Source organism: Schizosaccharomyces osmophilus, chromosome 1 (assembly GCF_027921745.1).
Source record: "Schizosaccharomyces osmophilus chromosome 1, complete sequence".
Classification (NCBI taxonomy): domain Eukaryota; kingdom Fungi; phylum Ascomycota; class Schizosaccharomycetes; order Schizosaccharomycetales; family Schizosaccharomycetaceae; genus Schizosaccharomyces; species Schizosaccharomyces osmophilus.
The window spans coordinates 663,705-682,755 of NC_079238.1; the positions used below are offsets into that span (position 1 = coordinate 663,705).

A 19,051-nucleotide genomic window follows, 5' to 3' on the forward strand; every position below is an offset into this window, starting at 1 on the left:
AGCTCTTATTTTCCTAGGTGTTGAACATAAAGGTATTGAATGGTAGAGTTTGAGTTAGCTTGGCGTGAAGATATGACTTCGCTATAACCCCCAACATTGACTTGCCAAAGACTCCAAAGGAAGAAATTCGGATTGTAAAAAAACGATAGCTATTTTGTAAGGAATACTTACTACTTAAAATCAGCGCAACCCAGGTTAGTTTTTCGGTTTGCGACGAAGACAAGCATATTCGCACTACCAATTTGCTCTGCCTATATTGTACACCCACCTGATGGTCATTTATTGCAGTTAGATTTTTTGTTTTCTATTGATAATCGCTCGCATCAAATGCCCAAAATTGATTTTACAATCGTTAATGTATACCTTTTTCCTCATTAAACAACTTTGGGGTTTTCGAATTTTGCATCTGCAGTGAATTTTTAGAACAGTTTTGTTTGACTATTTGTATATACAAACATTTTAAAGTCAATATCTACTGACCATTTCACAGAAGCCCAATTAGGATTTGGGTTTCATAATTCACTACCGAGAAATTAAGTATTCCACTTCTTTTGTTCTAGCTATATGTGAAATCTTGAGGAATTTTACCCTGTATGAGTCACAAAGAACATATTAGCGCCTCGGACGAAAGCAATTCTGCATCAACAGCTATTAGTGAGTTGGATGTTCGTTCTAATCCCGAATCGTTGTTAGATTACCTAGCCAACAGAGAGGAAATACCAGATAAACGACTTTATGATGAAAAGACCGATGCTCAATCTTTTTCGTCAGTTGAAGCTATATCCAAAGGACATGTGTATACTACCTATGTAGAAAACGAACGAGGTTCTGCTGCTCTTTCAGTAAAGAATCACTTAAAAAATCCAGTTGCATTTCAAAATCTTCACAGGTTTTCTAAAACTTTACTTTCCTCTCAAGCCAGCATTCCAATAAATATACCTTTTGCACGTTGTGACCCGCCTCCTAGAGTTCGATTATCGGAGACTAGAAAAACAGCGTGGCTTCAGGACCTGGCGAACGATAATATTTGTTTAAGTGAACTTTCTAAAAAGATTCCTCACGGTGTTTGGGGAAAAGATATAATTCAACTTGTTCTCGATTTTCGGGTACCTTTACCTAGAGCTATTTGGTTTATACGATGTGCCGGAACTAATGAGATTCGATCTTTTTTTAAAAAATATCCCAATAGTGCTTCAAAGGATTGGGTCCTTTTATGGACGGACGTAATTGGTGATTTTTTATTAAACTTTTTTACAAATCACTTAGGAGACGACGTTCAAGCATTTTCTAGTAATTTTATCTACGTTAATAGATTATTTGGAAGATTGTTGATTGAAAAGTTAATCATCCCCTCGTTCTTTATTTCAAAGGTGATTTCCTTAATACCTAATCTTCCGATGCATGTCTATCCATTAATTATAACTTTCCTTGATTACTTTTCTGTTACTATCTTTCGAGACACGTCAATCATAAAAAACTGCGTCGCAGGACTGTTGCCTTTCTTGCTAATTATGTACGAATCACCTTCCATTGACTTAGAACTGAAAAGAAGCGTGTTGAACAAAGCTGCTGACTTCTTATATCGCCTTGCATCTGTGAATTGGGCTGGATTTTTCTTTTTTGAAGAGTGGGAAGTACTGTACCCTATTTTATCTATTATTTGGAAACCAAATAAATCCCATAACTCTTTGCTTTCAATCTTGAATGATTTGAACATCCGAGCTATTTGCTTGGTGGATGCATCAGCTTCACCGATTCGGTTCATGCGGACGTTAAGTAGTTTCAAACCTTTTCTCAGTGCACATTCGTTTGCAAAAAAACTGCTGCATTATTCTTTTACCGAGATTATAGCATTCTTTTTCCGATGGAGTATATACTCGAAAAGTCAAATTCCAGAACATCGGTTTTGTATCTTTCTATCAATTTTACAGTTTTATAATGTGACCCCTAATTTGGCGACTAATCTGGTTTTAAACAGTTTGTTCCAAATTTCTTCAGTATCGAATGAAGAAAGTTTTATGGTTGCCCAGTTGCTAAACTGCCTATCTTTAAATGGATATTTTATGTTTTCCGGGTATATTGCTAGGCTTGCTGCCATGGGTTACCTTCGAGAATCAATGTTAATGGCGGATTCCATGGATGTGCAACGCCAGATTATACTTCATCTTCCTTTGTTTCAAATCTCTCAGCAAGTAAGAAGCAAGCTTAATTATATACTGGCAAGAGGAAGCTATATAATTGACTATGATCAATGTTGTTCTTATATTGAGCAGTTTAGAAAGAGTCCTTCAAGTTTTGCATTTAAGAAAGGTGAGAGTTTTTCCATAATCGTTTACACACTATTACAAACTTTTTCCGTATGTGAAAATTCTATCTACATCAACTTTATGGTATTATTTTATATATATCATTACTGCATGTTGAAAGAATTCTTCGATTGTGTCATTTACACCCTTAGCAAGCCTCATATCCGTTATTCGGTGCTCCTACTATTTGTTAAGGCTTTCCCAAACATTGTCATGGATAAACAAGTTATAGATCATATTCGTTTGTCAAAACCTGAAAGTTTGATAGAAGGTTATTTGCTTCACGAGATTAAACACCTTTATCAGTTGGACTTCGATTTTTCTTTAAAGACGCCTGAGGATGAATCATTGTGTAGAGAGATGCAAGATTTATTGGGGAGTGATTCTTTCAGCACTGGTCCTTTTGGTGAGGATTTTAAGCCATACAAAGCTTTGAATAGCTTGTTTGAAGATTTTTTTAAAGCAGATGACGATGATTCAAATTTTGCTCTGACAAATTCTTTGATAATTATGAAAAAACATCTTGCTCTGACTGAAAACTACAGCTGCTTCACAAGCTATATTGCAGACAGAATAACAGTAGAACAAGCTAATTACTCAGTATTCATTACCAAATTGTTAGAGCTTTATGGAAACAATGTTTTCACAATCGGAGACTTATGGACAATTACAAATCGGCTATCAGAAACCTATGAAGAAGGCATGAAAGGGCATATCGTGGATATTTTCATGAGCGCCATCTTCGTTGATGAGCGGAACTTAAAAATGGTTCATTTGTTTAATTGTTTATTATGGGATGCCAGAAAACTAAGCATTGGGCTTGAATTTCTAAAATTTTTGATACAGCATTGCAGCAAAAGTGAGCTGAATCTTAAGTGTATTTGGAATATTCTAAGGAGTTTAGATTTCCACGAGATCATTTGGGTGGTGCCTGAGAAAGAGCTTTTGAGGAGAATAATGGAGAAATATTTGTCTTTTCCGTTTCATGGCATGATAAATGAAAATTTAATAAAGCAGATACTTGAATTAGATGAGTTTGTTGCGCAAATGTATGCAGCTTGGTTGACTACACTTACAAGGGAAGAATTGGGTGATGTTTCTGAAGATGTGATGGAAAACATATTGATGGCAGGATTCATTGAAAAGGGATTCCACTCGTGGTATGTAATATGTTTGGGCCTTCCTAATACATTAAAAATTTTTCAAAGAGTTTTACTTTACTCAGTGAATAGGAATTTGGGTTTACCATCCCACTTCCTCTCGTTTCTATCTACAATTACTGAGCATATTGTACATAAGAGACCGGATGAAGTGTTCATAATAAAGTTTAAGGAAAGCTTGCAAAATCTTTTTCATATCCTAAAGGAGCAAGTATTGGGTGCTGAAGATGAGAATGATTCACTTACAGCTAGGTAAGTAATTTTACAGAAGTGTGAAACGATTACTAACTGTTTACAGGCTCAGATGTTTTTCCCAGCTAGTCCTTCAATTTCATAATTACCTGGATAGAGACGAATCTGTGGAATCTTTACGTACGTTATCAACGAAAAATTATGTATATAAAAACCAATCTCTTTTTGACTTAATGGCATTCATTATCGACAATGTCAAATCCCAGCCACTTTACGAGGATGAAACTTCCATTTGCTTCAATGCTTGGACAACTATTGAGTGTGGGTCTTTCAGTTCGAACCTACCAGAGGCTTTAAAGGAATTTAATCCGCGAAAAGCTGGTCTCGAAATCTCAATATGGTGACATTGAACGTAAGCGGATATTACAAATGTAATCACAAAATGCTTTGCTGCCTCGTGGTGTTGGGATTTTCGATAAGACAATGTTCATGTATTTATTCTGGCGGCCTTTTGGGTGTCCATTTTTATTTTTTCATTTTATTTTTGCATGTGTGATAAATAAGTTTAATGGTTTTTTCTAATACTAGCAGTAAATGCTGATATCTGATTGCAAATGTATCGAATGTCAAGCAATAAAAATTGGCTAATTTGATCCAAAAAATTAAGTATAACAGAAAAGAAATCATATTTTGATTAAGTCAAGCCAAATCTTGTATTAGCCAAAGCAAAATATTCCTACGCTTTTTCAATACAGAAATGCAGAAGTAACAAGTTTATATGATATAATGATATTTTGATACGTTACTTGGTATTTGTTGTTATTATTTATGCACTGTCGAGGTTATATTACAATTTTGATAGAAAAAGGACCTTCATGTTTAGGAATCCTTTGTACTGTGACACTATTTGTTCTGGAAATTCTGGCTGCATTCTCTGAAGAAGTATATCTGCGTACTATTTTTTCCTTCTTCATACAGAACAGTTAAATGAGCAATTTATACGAGAAAACAAGACATAGAAAACCATTAATTTTTGTTATTAATGTTTGTATAATGTTATAGAGCATTTGTTTTAAATTGTCTCTAGCGAAAGCTCTTTTGGTAGAAAAGAAATGCAAAACAAACCAGTGATACACCTGTAGCTTATAAGATCCACAATCACACCAAGTATAGTAGCTATATTGTTGAGTAAGTGCTAGCAGGGAATGGAGTGACGTTTTCGTACTTGGTGTAGTTTATATGAACTTTCGTGTTGTATGCTAAAGACAAATTAAATAGTAATTTATTTGGGATCGAAATAATACGCTCCTTGGGTAGCAACTGGACGATTGAACGACTTGTTTCAACTGTTCAAATAACTCGATCGGATGGGAACTCTTTAAAAATATTCTTCTTAAGGTTGACCATTTCAAGTCTTTTAAAAAAGACGATGATTCTATTCCAAATGCACTTTATTTCTTTTGGCTACTTTTTGTTAAATTAAATTCACCATTTTGGTTTCATGCAAAATTTACAAAAGGCAAAGCGCACCAAGATTTTATGTTTAGTAGTCTCATCGACGTATTTATTTAATTGATTGCTGATATAATAGAAATCAGTGCATCAAAACAAAAGCATTCGTTAGTGCCGGGCATGACAATCCAAAAGTCCCTGCATCGTGAAGTGTAAAGATACCTTGAAAGGTTTCAGTTGACAATGGGTTTCTTCTTGTTCGTTTGGTATTTACTGACAGTGGATAATACGAAATAAATAAAGAAACCATTTTAAAGGAGAAATCGTCGGCGCATGCATCGTTGAAATTTAAATCCCCCATCTGTTACGTTGCATATACGACTTTTCTTTTATTTATTATTACACTCGTTAAAGAAATGTTTGTCCCTTCTTCTCAAGCATGAAGCATAATTAGTGTTTCTTGATATCAAGCCAAGTGTGTTAGAGCAAGAATGACAAATATTTGTTCAAAGAAACAGGCCAACACCGCTGCTCTTGGTACGAAGAAAGAAGCAATCGAGCGAAAAAAAATACTTTCCTTTAAATCGTTGTTTTCAATTCACTAGTTTATGCTTACTACTGTTCGACCTCTTCTTGCAATGTCTATTGTATGAGACTCTTTTGTTTGGTTACTTTACTTCTATCTTGGTGGATGCATGTTCTTTGAGTCAGTCTCTAAAATTTGCTATAATGTTTATCATTTATAAAAATGAAGCCGACGAATGTTCTATAATGATTGAATCCATGGAATGGCGTTGACCTTAGAGGTTGTTCCTGTCACTGTGCCGTGACACTACAGTATGTAAAGGTTCTTGGGCTTTCCTTTTTTTTGTATATTGTCAAACATGGAGAATGTTCGAAAGCTGAGAACCGGAATCTGACATTCATGAATGCTGTTGGGCTTGAGGACATGGGAATAGCTATCACCTACGATTATTTCTGAGAGCTTTCTCTATTTTTAAATAAAATAGTGTCATGGAATTATAATAATAAAAATATTCTAAGGGCATTAGCTCTATGCCCTGCGAATATTTATCTGCAATTAAGATTCGTTTTCGAGAATGCGCAAATGAGAGACTGTATTTATAGTTTATGAAGTAAAAGAATGGAAATCATATATGAACGCTACAAACTTCCAGTTGAACCAACGAAACTATATTCTGCAAAAGAAAACTATACATACCTTCATTTGTGCAAATCCAAAAAAGGAACGTAAATTCAGTTCTTATAAACAAGCCACTTATCAATACTTCGCAATTGATCTTATTGGAATACTATTTCAGTTCTTGTCATACTTTTTCAGCTCTTGTCATTGAAACGCCATTTTCACTTATTGTCATTCGAGAGTTTAGTACAATTTAAGACAGCTTCAATGCTTCTTACTTGATAAATATAACAGTATTTTATAAGAACAGTATAACTCCCATGAAATGAACCCCATTCGTTTTTACTTGAAAATTCAAAGAGCTCACCGATGAGCGGGAATACGCTGCCAAGAGCCAAAAATTAGAATCTTTGACAATGTCTCAAAATTCAGAGGCAACATCCTCCGGAAGAAACGTCTCTAATAATAATAATCAAAATAAAAGTAAAAAAGATGAGATTCGACGCGTTCCTTCGCCATCGTCGCATTTTATTGCTGGAGGGTAAGCTACATTGCCAAATACAGAAGCAAGTTCATGCGAATGCTAATAAAAGAACAGAGTTGCAGGGATGCTTGGAGCAATTGCTACAGCTCCTTTAGATGTTGTCAAAACGAGGCTTCAGTCAGACTTCTACAAGGATCGAGTCCTGAAACAATCTGGGCCAAAACATGGACCTCGAGCTATTTACAGGCAATTTGTAGATACTTGCTTAATTTTAAATAATGTCCGATTACAAGAGGGTGCACGGGCTTTATTTCGAGGGCTTGGACCCAATTTGGTAGGAACGATTCCAGCTCGATCCATCAATTTTTTTTCTTACGGCAACGGAAAACGGATTATTGCTGATCATTTCAATGATGGCAAGGAATCATCTCAAGTCCATTTAGTTTCTGCTGCCATAGCAGGGGTCATCACCTCTGCTGCTACCAATCCAATATGGCTAGTGAAAACCAGATTACAGTTGGATAAACGAAGCGGACAAACAGCCCGCTATAAATCGTCATTGGATTGTATAATAAAAACGGTTAAAGTGGAAGGAATCGCAGGTCTATATAAAGGTTTATCAGCGAGCTTACTAGGAGTTGGTGAGAGTACGTTGCAGTGGGTTGTTTACGAAAAATTCAAGCACACTGTTGCTCTTCGACAACATCAAAGACGAGAGCTTGGCTATAAAGATACTTTATATGATAAATTTTTGGATTGGTCCGGTAAACTGGGAGGTGCGGGACTTGCTAAGTTCATTGCTGCTGCCATTGCTTATCCACATGAAGTTGTTCGTACACGGTTAAGGCAAAGTCCTTCAACAAATGGGGTACTAAAGTACAATGGTTTGTTGCAATGCTTTCAGCTAGTTTGGAAAGAACAGGGTGTTGCAGGCCTATATGGCGGGTTAACAGCTCACTTACTTCGAGTTGTCCCTAATGCCTGTATACTTTTTGGAAGTTATGAGGTTATCATGCAGTTTATTGGCTAAAAAGTAATTTTTATGTTGATGCGATGGTTTGGATTTGCATCATTATTTAGAGATTTCTTTCAGCAGTCCATTGTCTTCTGAAATAGTTTTAATAGAATCGAAAACAGGGAGAATTAATTGTTTTGCTCTCTATCGCATTTGCTCCTGCTAAACGATCTACAATACATACATGCATTCAATTTTGGTTGCTTTAATTGAACAGAAATAATTAATTGGTCTGATCCGGCTGGTGCTTGGGTTTATAATCTTTCTTTCTTTCTCTTTGATTTTTTGGAACAATAAAATAAAAATTTATTTGATTTTGCAACTTTTCGATGAATGATACTTCGCGCTTGAAATAGCATTATCAATCGCAATCCGATTACAATTAAATTCTCGAAAAAGTGCAGAGTTCATTGTCTGTTTATAAAGCAACAGTCATGCTGGACTCCCATCTCATAGAGTGCTAACAGACAAAAAAATGAGGGGGTTATTCATTCTACAATTGTTAAAGTTCGCAACATGTGCCATTTTCAAGTTACTGAATCTGATTAACAAAAGATTGCTATGTAGATAAAGATGAAATTTAAGGTATAATTATATTGGTTCATGTAAATTCGTTATACAGATTATTCGGTTCCACTAAATTGCTTGGCACGTTCCCAAAGCTTCAAAGCAGTATCGACGTAGGTTTGCTCATCGCTGTAGTATTGCAAACCGAGGGACTTGGAAAAAGAGTTGTCTATGTTGAAGAACTTTTCATTAAAAGGGACATCAGAAGGCTCGGAAATAACATCCTTCTTCTCGGGAAGTTTTTCGCGAAGAATCTTACTAATGTTGTTGGTAGAGAATGGACCTTGAGTAACGAGCATACGGCCATTGCTCAACTTGGGGCTTTCAAGAGCCAAAACGTGAGCGTCGGCAATGTCACGAACATCGACTTGCCAGCGCTGTATATTGGGTTGCACTTTAGAGCCATTGACGAGCTTCCACAAAACTTGATTGGAAGTATTCAAGGAGTCCATACTGTTCATGGGGTGAATGGGAGGACCAAAGACGTAGGGAGGGTTGACAGTGCTAATGTCGAAGTGCAATTGCTTTTCCTTGACAAAATCACGAGCTGCCTTTTCAGCTAACTTTTTGGAAGCAGAGTAAGCGAAATTTCCATTTTTGGTCTGGAGAGCATCTTCATAGCTAAGAGGATTCCAGTCCTTCTCAGAATAGGAGTAGCCGGTGTTGGGATCAGCGGTGGGATTATTGACAGCAGCGAAGGAAGAAGTAATAACTACACGCTTCACCTTGGGTTCGGTCACGGCGGCCTCCAAGGCACTGAGTGTGCCTTTCACGGCGGGGTCCAAGAGTTGAGTTTTATTGTCAGTAACGTTATCAGTGAAGAAAGGGGAAGCAACATGACAAACATAATCACAACCCTTGACAGAATCCTGGAACGCGTTGGGCTCAACGATGTCTTTGACGATCACAAATTCGATCTTGTCCTTGAGCTCGGGGTTCAAACGGACAAGCTCCTTTGCCTTCTCCATACTACGGACGGTACCACGCACACGGTAACCCTTATTGAGCAATGCGACAGCGACATGGGCTCCAATGAAGCCAGTAACACCGGTGACTAAAACAAGTTGTTGGTTCGACATACTTTCAAAAAATCTTTTTAGCACAATATTATGATTTTCAAAAAATAAACAAAAGCAATTAAATTAAAATAACTTTTTTGTTGTTTTATCCAACTCAAAACGATAAGTGTTGCACAGGTTTTACAGCTCAATTACGATACATATATACTAATGGTATGCGAAAGTCAATGATGCATGCTATTTGTATTAGTCATCTGTCGAGATCTGTGCTTGCCAGTGGAGCCTCCAATATTATTCTAAATTATTCTTAAATGATAATACTAATTAGTATATCAACGTAAACAAAAATACAATTGATTATTCTCATCAGAATATTATTTTACAACAATGAGTTCTTTTACATGTCACTTGAGGATTATTTTATAAACACCAGCTATTCCCAGGCAACCTCTTCAGTTAGGAAGAATTTGCTGACAGAGCTTATACGCTTGTTTGATACCAACTTCATTAGTAGTGCCAGGCTGTTCCTATACACATATTCCACCAGAATTTTAATAATTAATTGAAAGCCACTTATATTTATCGTCAAAAGCAATCACCGTTGTGTTTCACTTTGTCATATTTTACAGTGTTTCGCCGTGACAAAAATAGTATAACTATAAAGAAACCGATATTACAGTTAGTAAACAAACGTGAAAAACCCAATTATATAACTAATGCGAAATCTTAGAAATATCTTTTAAGACGTATAAATGTTTTGTAAATATATACATAACATTAGTAAATTAACAAAAGTGTACAAATGTATGAGTATGTCTACAAAAGCCCATTCTAATGCTTCAATGCTACGTCGAAGACAGGGAATGGTAGTTGTTTATATTAATAAAGTAAATGCTTGAGGAAAACTTGAATAACCACTAAAGTTATATATCTAAACAAGGCTTTCTTCGAGAGATATTTGGGGGTATAGATAGTTTCGTTCTTGTCGAGCTATTTCCTAAAAGCTTTCCGAGGCGATGTGGGATTCGAAGTTTTTTCTTTTTTGAAAAATAATTTTTGAATTTAAGCAATAATCACAATTGTTCTTGCAATGGTCGCTTTCACCAATAGAGTGATTTGTTTCACTTTAGTAAGATATCCTAGTTTCCAACCATCATAAATACTGCTTTTACCAACTTCTCTTACTGCACCAGTGATTCCGGGTTTTATTTAATTTTACGTTTATACAAGAAGACAAGAGATGTTTGGAATATATTCATAGAGCTTAAATCAATGCAATTGAAATCTTATGAAAGTACGCCTTGATTTCAATTTAGAGAGCTTTATTCATCAATTTTATTATTCATAGGTGTTATACAAAGCTTGGCTAAATCCCGGCCGCTTTTCGAATAACTTATTTATCGTTTCAAAGGATCGTTCAAATTTGCTAATGTGTAATCACCTCCTATGAATTTCTCGCTGGAGTCTATAGATTGGGAATTAGAACCTTATGATCCTTCTTATGATCGGTTGGTTGACGATTTGGATAATGATGAAGACCGTCTTCCTCTCTTCCCAGTCATTCGAATCTTTGGAATCAACGATAATTCAGAAACAGTTTGTTGCTTTCTCCACAATGTATTTCCTTATCTTTATGTCGAATATTCTGACTTTTCTAATGAAATTGAAGAGCAGGGAAGCATAACTACTTTCCTCAATATCATGCATCTTGCTATTCATCATGCTCTTGCCTTAGCTGCTAGAACCCAACCAGAGAATTACAGACCTTCTGTACAAAGCGTTCAACTTATAAAGGCAATTCCCTTTTACGGGTACAATGTCGGTTATCGACGGTTTTTAAAAATCGCTCTCTACAGCCCCAAAAACAGGGATAGGCTGGTGGATTTGTTTCGTCAAGGAGCAATTCTAAATAAAGTAATTCAAGTTTATGAATCCCACCTATCTTATCTCTTGCAGTTTATGGTTGACTATAATCTTCATGGTTGTGCTCCGATTCACTGTGAAAATGAACATTTGCAAGCGTCAAAAGAGCGAAAGTCGTACTGTGAGATAGAGTTTCATATGGATCCTCAAGTAATTCTGAACTCCAGCAAGCTGGTAGAGCGTAACCTTCACTCTTCTATATTTGAGTCTTCATTCGGCCATGATTCTTTGCTAATTAGTAGTCTTTCCGAGATCTGGAAATCGGAGGCGAAAAGACGCAATATAATCAGTACAGATGAAACTATTAGTTTATCAGAATTGCAACAGAGCCAATTGTCTTTGAAGTCCACTGGTGATAATATCACCAGATGCTCTCCTCATTGGAAAAATGAAGACCAGCTAAAAAAGGAATTTATAAAGCTATTAGATGAGGCTAACAAGAGGTCGTCTCAAATGGAACCGTTAAACATGTCTGACCCATGGCCTGATATTCCCACTGGTTTTGTTGCCCTGCATTCGATAAACCCTACGTATTCCTCACAAAGTTTAGCTTCAATTTCTCAGTTATCAAGTGAAGACCGTCAAGTGTCGTCTAATATACAAGCGTCACCAGAGAAGATGAAAACAGACATTGTAGAAGTTGAGAATTCGTTCGAACAATTAGATTCTGAGTTAGAGAATATCATGGGAAACTCCGTCTTCGAATCATTCCCATTTGTACAGCCTAATTCGAATGTGGGAGCTGTTTCGAACCCCTCAACTCCACCGTTATCTGAATCCCCATTAGATTCCCCCAAGTCAAGCCCTCCTTCATTGAACGAATCATTTCGAGTTGTCAGCTCCCCTTTGAATTCGCCAAATTCGAATTTACGATTAAAAGGAGGAGGTAATATCAGAAAACGTCCAGTCGAGCTTGTAAACTCATCCGATGAGTCCTTTCCTAGTTTACGTCCTCTTCCTTCTAGCAATCCTGAGACTGGGTGCGTCCGTTTTCAAAAATACAGAAAACCACGAGCTAACTTCGAAGATTTCACTAGATGGACGCAATTACCAAAGGAATATCGCTTACCTTATAGACCCCGCAAAGAAGAACATGTTTTTGCTAAAAAACCACCATCTCGTCAACTCTTGATGGATACTATATCCTCTGTTAATATACCGACGATACTGTACCCCTATATACATTACAGTCTGACAAAGGACATTCCTTCTGGCTATCAGGAATATTTAGGAAATGTGTATTATCCTCGAGGCATTACAGCAAAATACCTTCAAGAATTTCACTGTGATGGCCGTGTAGAAGAAAACATGACGAGTACATCGCTTAAATTACCACCTGTCAGAACGTCTACCACATGGGAATATGTTATTCCTCCTCCTACTCTCTCTGAATTGAATAGCTGGTCAAAGAATAAGAAAGCTAATACTAATAATAATAATACTTACAGAACTCCTTCTGCTAGCCAGCAAAAGGTTTTTAACAAGGATCCCTATGCTTCGATACGTATATTATCTCTTGAGTTATTTTGTAATAGCAAAAGTGGTTTACTTCCTGATCCTTCCAAAGATCCAATAGAAGGTTGTTTTTGGGCGTATCAAGAAAATGCTAATATTCGTTCCATTGAAAAATACGGATTTATTGTAAATTCCCCGAACGTAGAAAGCACTGCTTTTGAAAAATCTTTCCCAGGTGCTACAGTTTTATTGGTTTTTTCAGAAATTGAACTATTGAACGAAATTATCTCTTTGACGCGTCAATTAGATCCCACTATACTATGCGGTTATGAGGTACACAGTAGCTCATGGGGATATCTTATTGAAAGAGCGGCGTATAAATTCAATTATGACCTTCCAGAGCAGCTTTCACGGTTGGCTGATACAACGAAAGGAGCATTTGCAAAAAAAAATGATGCTTGGAGTTATTCTACCACCTCATCAATCAAAATTGTTGGACGGCACATGCTAAACATTTGGCGAATAATCAGAGGAGAGATTAGTCTTCTAAACTATTCACTAGAAAACGTGGTGGCTCACCTGTTTGGCATCCAAACGCCTTTTTACAGACAAGCAGATTTGGTAGAACTTTGGAACACGCCTGCTTATCATGACAAACATATTCTTTTTCAATATATGTTAAAAAGAACAAAATTTTCTTTGGAAATACTATCCTCAAGATCGATTATCACGAAAATCCGAGAGCAAGCTCGAGTCGTAGGTATAGATTTTATGTCTGTTATATCCAGAGGTTCACAATTTAAAGTTGAAGCAATCATGTTTCGTATTGCCAAATCCGAAAACTACTTACTTGTTTCACCAAGTGCTAAGCAAGTAGCTGAACAAAATGCGTTGGAAGCGTTGCCGTTAGTTATGGAACCTCGATCCAATATGTATCATAATCCAGTGTTGGTATTGGATTTTCAGTCCTTGTATCCTTCTATCATTATAGCATATAATCTGTGCTATTCTACTTGTTTAGGGCCTGTACGATCCGTTAACGGGAAATTTAAACTTGGGTTTATGCCTTATTCTGTTGATCCTCGCGTAATGGACATTCTTAAAGACAATGTATATATTTCGCCAAATGGATACGCATACGTGAACAAAGAAGTTAGGAAATCTTTGATAGCCAAGATGCTCGAGGAACTTATTGAGACCAGGGCAATGATAAAAAAGGGAATGAAAGATTGTGATTCACCATATGTGTACCAGATTTTAGATAGTCGGCAATTGGCACTGAAGCTGATTGCAAATGTGACATATGGTTACACGTCTGCTTCCTTCTCGGGTCGAATGCCTTGCTCAGAAATTGCTGACACAATTGTTGAAACAGGACGAGAACTTCTTGGAAACGCGCTATCTTACATTAATAATCATAAAAAATTTGATGCGAAGGTTGTATATGGTGACACTGATAGTTTGTTTGTCGAATTACCAGGAAAAACTAAAGAGCAAGCATTTGAGATTGGGCATTTGCTTGCATCAGAAATTACCTCAATGTTTCCTTCACCGATTCGTTTAAAATTTGAAAAGGTATACTTACCATGTTTTTTACTAGCAAAGAAGAGATACGTGGGCTACAAGTATGAAAAAGCGAATGAGGCTGTCCCTTCATTTGATGCTAAAGGGATTGAAACAGTGAGACGGGATGGAACACCCATACAGCAAAAAGTTCTTCGCAGTTGCATAGAAAAGTTATTCCAGTCCAAAGATTTGTCTCAAGTGAAAAAGGGGTTTCAAGAGTTTTGTTCCAAAATTATGTCCGAAGAAATCCCAGCTATGGATTTTTGTTATAATAAGGAAGTGCGTATGGACAAATACAAAGAACTAAGTACGGCCCCTCCTGGGGCTACTATGGCAAGACGTTTAATGACTAAAGATCCTAGGTCTGAACCTCAATATGGTGAACGTGTTCCTTACTTGGTCCTAGCGGGGGCACCAGGAACCACTCTGGCAAATCGTTCTGTCTCTCCAGAGGAATATCTTTCGGATAGTTTTTCACAATTAGATATTGATTATTATATTAGGCACAATTTAATTCCGCCGTTGGATAGGTTTTTGAATCTACTTGGCACTAGTGCTGAATCTTGGTACAATGAAATGCCAAAACGACTTCATAAATTGATACGAGCAGGAGCTTTGGGTGACGGCTCTAAAGTCCACAAAAAGACACTAGATAAGTTTTTGACAGAAAGGCTTTGTTCCTCTTGCCTCCGGAACATGGTAAGCAACCAAAATTCTTCCGAAAATAAATATCTCTGTGATGATTGTCTGAAGAATGTACCAGCAGCTACGACTAGAGTTATTCAACAGAGCAAAGACGTTGCTATTAGATTAGCAAGGTTAGAAGATATATGCCGGGGATGCAGTGCCATTTCTTCTTCTGATCCTGTTCTATGCCGGTCAAAGTCTTGTAAAATATATTACGACAGAGCTAAGACATATAGCAAGGCGAAAGCTCAGGCAGAACTATACGAGAGAACATTACTTTCCTTAGATTGGTAAGTTATGAGAGGTACATTTTGCATGAATCCTAATTATTTATTTATTCTATTTGCTACCGAGGAAAGCTAGACACTACAAGTAAATGATGGAAAGTTGATTACAATATCACAATCATTGTTGGTAAATAGACATATATACCTCTCATCATACGAAAGTACATACAATTAAATGTACAGTTTATCTTCTATAATAATTATTGTACTAGAATCATTATTCCAATATCTCATTGCATCTTTTTACTGACTCATATCGTAGCTCGTTCGACTTCCTAATTCAGTCACTTCTGTCATGATGTACCGAGATGGTTCCTTTAACAACCACCTTCTTTTTCCGACAAAGGCAATTGGCTAATTTTGAATAAGTATAGAAAGATTTTGATCTTTTAGAATATTTTTTGGAGGAGACAATTGGTTAGGTACCATTGGGAAGTGTTCCAATATGAGCTCCTTTCGTTTACAAGCAGACCATATGCAATCAGACGCATCTTTGGTCACAAGCGTGCGAAAAGCAACAAGCGTTGATGAAACAGCTCCAAAAAGAAAGCATGTGCGTAGTTGCATCGTTTTTACGTGGGATCACCGCACCGCCAAACCATTTTGGATTGCCGTAAAAGTACAGCCATTGTTCGCGAGCGAAATACAAACTTTTAAGGCTTTGATTACTGTGCATCGAGTACTACAGGAAGGCCACAGATCTGCGTTAAAGGATTCGCAACCAGAAAGAGGATGGCTTAAAACATGTGCTCGTCAATTCCCTGGAGGAGAAGGCATGAAAGGGTATAGTGGCTTGATTCGAGATTACGTTGACTACTTGTTGGACAAGCTTGCTTTTCACAATCAGCATCCTGAATTCAATGGAACTTTTGAGTATAAGGAATACATTAGTCTTCGACAAGTTGATGATCCCAATGAAGGTTATGAAACAGTTTACGATATGATGAATCTCCAAGATCATATTGACGATTTTCAAAAACAAATCTTTTCTTCCTTTAAGCGTTCGAGTAAGAATGAATGCCGGATTTCTGCTTTGGTTCCCTTAGTTCAGGAATCTTACGGCATTTACCGTTTTTTAATTAGTATGCTGCGTGCATTATACAAGACGATTGATGCTGCTGATACGTTGGAACCTTTGAAACAAAGGTATAAATCTCAACACCATCGTCTTCGTCAATTCTACGCAGATTGCTCCAACCTTCGTTACCTTACTAGTTTGATTTCTGTTCCTCGTCTTCCTCATGAACCTCCAGAGTTGGAGGGTGACAATCTTCCAGAGTTACCAAAGCGTCCTGCTTCCGTAGCTCCACAACCGACTGGTACATCCTCCATTGGCCCCCAGCAAACTGGCGGTTCTTCCCCAGTAGAAATGAGCTTTCCCTCAGCCAGCGATATAGAACCTGTCCCTAGTTATAATGAACCTGAGTCCATTCAAGACTTCTGGTCCGAACCAGCGTATGACCAACAGATTGCCGCACAGCAACATTCTCTCGCTGCCCAACAATCCGCTGAAATGGAACGTCAACGTCTTGCTGCCCAACAGCATCAGCAAGCCATGGAGGCTATTCAAAAAGCTCAGATGGATCAGCAACGAGTTGCTCAAGAACAAATGCTTCAGCAACAGATGCAAATGCAAAGTCAAGGGCAACTTGCGGGTATGGAACAGCAAGTCGCAGCCACTAGAGCTCAGTTGGAGCAAAGTAATATGCTTCTTCATCAGTATGATGCTAGAGTAAGAGCATTAGAAAACGAGTTAAACCAGTCTGGTCTTAATATACAGGATCAAATACATCAAAATGACGATTTAATTGATTCTTTGAGAAGTCAAATCAACACCTGGAAGAGCAAATATGAGGCACTAGCTAAGCTTTACACACAGCTGCGTCAAGAACATTTGGATCTGCTAACTAAATACAAACAGCTTCAGCTTAAAGCAAATTCTGCACAAGAAGCCATTGAGAAGAAAGAACGAATGGAACGTGAGATTAAGAGTAAGAATCTCGAACTTGCTGATATGATCCTCGAACGTGATCGTGCTCGCCATGAATTGGATACGATGCACCGTTCTCAGCGTGATAAACAAATGACCAATGAGCGTGAACTACGCTTGCTACAAGATAAAGCAAGAAATCTCGAGAACAACAAGTCATCGGAACTATCGAATTTATTAAGCCGGTATAATATTGAAGTTGCTCAGTTGGAAGAAAGTCTCCGTGTAAAAGATCAGGAGTTGGAAGGTTTCCGTCGAGAATTAAACAATTCTGAAGCTCAATATCGCAAACTTTTACAAGAAAAAGAAGAGGAAGTGGAAATTCAAAAGGCTGCCGTTGATGAATCTCTCTTGCAGTTAAAGAACCTCCAACTGGATCGCAGCGATGTTGACCAAGCTATGGACTCACAGATTGATGATTTGTTAAAGTCACAACTGGAAAAATTGAGCGGCATAGTTGACTCTGTGCTCTTCACTGGTATTCAGCGTTTGGATGCTAGTTTGCATGAATTGGATTCTCCTATGCATGCAGGAAATCAATATGCAACACCGGAATTTGTCCTTTCCATTATTGAAAATGCAGGTAACCGTTGTACGGATTTTGCAACTGCATTCAACAATTATTTTGCGGATGGACCAAACGCTGATCATTCTGAAGTTATAAACAGTGTCAATTTCTTCTCAACAGCCATGTCAGAGGTATCTAATAACTGTAAGGGTTTGAGTCGTTCTACTGGTGATGATCAAGGATCTGATCAATTGGCATCACAGACACGGAAAATGATTGAATTAGCGAAACGCTTCTTGTCAAGCTTATTTTCTCAGTCTACTGTAAAGATGGATGTTGATCAAAAAACGGATATGGTCATTAACGAAAATGTAGAAATACAGCAACGTTTGCAGCAGCTATCTCAGTATTCTGAAAAGTTCTTAAATAAGGAATCCGAAAGCGCGGTTGGCCTATTAAGTGCAGGTGGTGACAATATTGAGGAATTAGTAGACAAACAGTTGGCCGAGACAGCTAATGCTATTCAGAATGCTATTCTCAAATTGCAAGGACTGGCTGCTCAACCAAAGAATATTAACTTGTCTCCTTCTGAATTGCAAGTGCATGATTCCTTATTGGCTGCTTCCATCGCTATAACTGAAGCGATTGCTAGGTTGATCAAAGCTGCCACTGCATCTCAAGCGGAAATTGTTGCCCAAGGTAAAGGATCTAGCTCTAGAGGAGCATTTTATAAAAAACACAATCGTTGGACAGAAGGACTTATCTCTGCTGCTAAAGCTGTTGCTCGTGCTACTGTCACTTTGATAGAGACTGCCGATGGTGTTATCAACGGTAAAGCTAGTTTCGAGCATTTAATTGTGGCATCGAATGGTGTAGCAGCAGCTACAGCTCAGTTGGTTGCTGCTTCACGAGTCAAGGCGAACTTTGCATCCAAAACACAGGATCATTTAGAAGAAGCGGCTAAGGCCGTTACAGATGCATGTAAGGCTTTAGTAAGACAAGTCGAGACCATGGCATTGCGTTCGAAGGAAATGGAGCACGAGGATTTCTCTAGTCTCGGTGTTCACGATTATCGCCGTCAAGAGATGGAGCAGCAAGTGCAAATCCTGAAAATAGAAAATGAGCTGGTTGGAGCTCGTCGCCGTCTTTTCGATATGAGAAAAACTTCGTACCATGTCTCTGAGGAGTAACTTATTCATTCTTTTTACGTGTAGTTATGACAGAAAAAATTATTTTTTTCGTATACATATCTTGATTAGATAACTTTAAGCAGACGTGTTGTATTTTTTATTTTAG

The 19,051-nt window shown here is 37.5% G+C and overlaps 5 protein-coding genes across 5 annotated transcripts; 4 read left to right on the top strand and 1 right to left on the bottom strand.

The window, feature by feature from the left end:
• Positions 1–593: 593 nt before the first annotated feature.
• srb8 (mediator complex subunit Med12) lies at positions 594–4,062 on the top strand (the record flags this gene model as incomplete). The annotated part of the gene is made up of 2 exons (XM_056179102.1): positions 594–3,718; positions 3,765–4,062. 2 exons carry the CDS (start codon positions 594–596, stop codon positions 4,060–4,062), a joined length of 3,423 nt encoding a protein of 1,140 aa, XP_056034854.1.
• A 2,608-nt stretch (positions 4,063–6,670) lies between these two features.
• On the top strand, positions 6,671–7,768 carry rim2 (mitochondrial carrier, pyrimidine nucleotide Rim2; the record flags this gene model as incomplete). Its single annotated transcript, XM_056179103.1, has 2 exons — positions 6,671–6,795; positions 6,853–7,768. 2 exons carry the CDS (start codon positions 6,671–6,673, stop codon positions 7,766–7,768), a joined length of 1,041 nt encoding a protein of 346 aa, XP_056034858.1.
• Positions 7,769–8,376: 608 nt separating this feature from the next.
• SOMG_00310 (flavonol reductase/cinnamoyl-CoA reductase family protein) lies at positions 8,377–9,399 on the bottom strand (the record flags this gene model as incomplete). The annotated part of the gene is made up of 1 exon (XM_056179104.1): positions 8,377–9,399. One exon carries the CDS (start codon positions 9,397–9,399, stop codon positions 8,377–8,379), a length of 1,023 nt encoding a protein of 340 aa, XP_056036153.1.
• A 1,386-nt stretch (positions 9,400–10,785) lies between these two features.
• Positions 10,786–15,264, top strand: rev3 (mitochondrial DNA polymerase, zeta catalytic subunit Rev3; the record flags this gene model as incomplete). Its single annotated transcript, XM_056179105.1, has 1 exon — positions 10,786–15,264. The coding sequence occupies one exon, from the start codon at positions 10,786–10,788 to the stop codon at positions 15,262–15,264; it is 4,479 nt and encodes a 1,492-aa protein (XP_056036086.1).
• Positions 15,265–15,702: 438 nt separating this feature from the next.
• On the top strand, positions 15,703–18,945 carry end4 (Clathrin adaptor End4; the record flags this gene model as incomplete). Its single annotated transcript, XM_056179106.1, has 1 exon — positions 15,703–18,945. One exon carries the CDS (start codon positions 15,703–15,705, stop codon positions 18,943–18,945), a length of 3,243 nt encoding a protein of 1,080 aa, XP_056036772.1.
• Between the last annotated feature and the right edge of the window lie 106 nt (positions 18,946–19,051).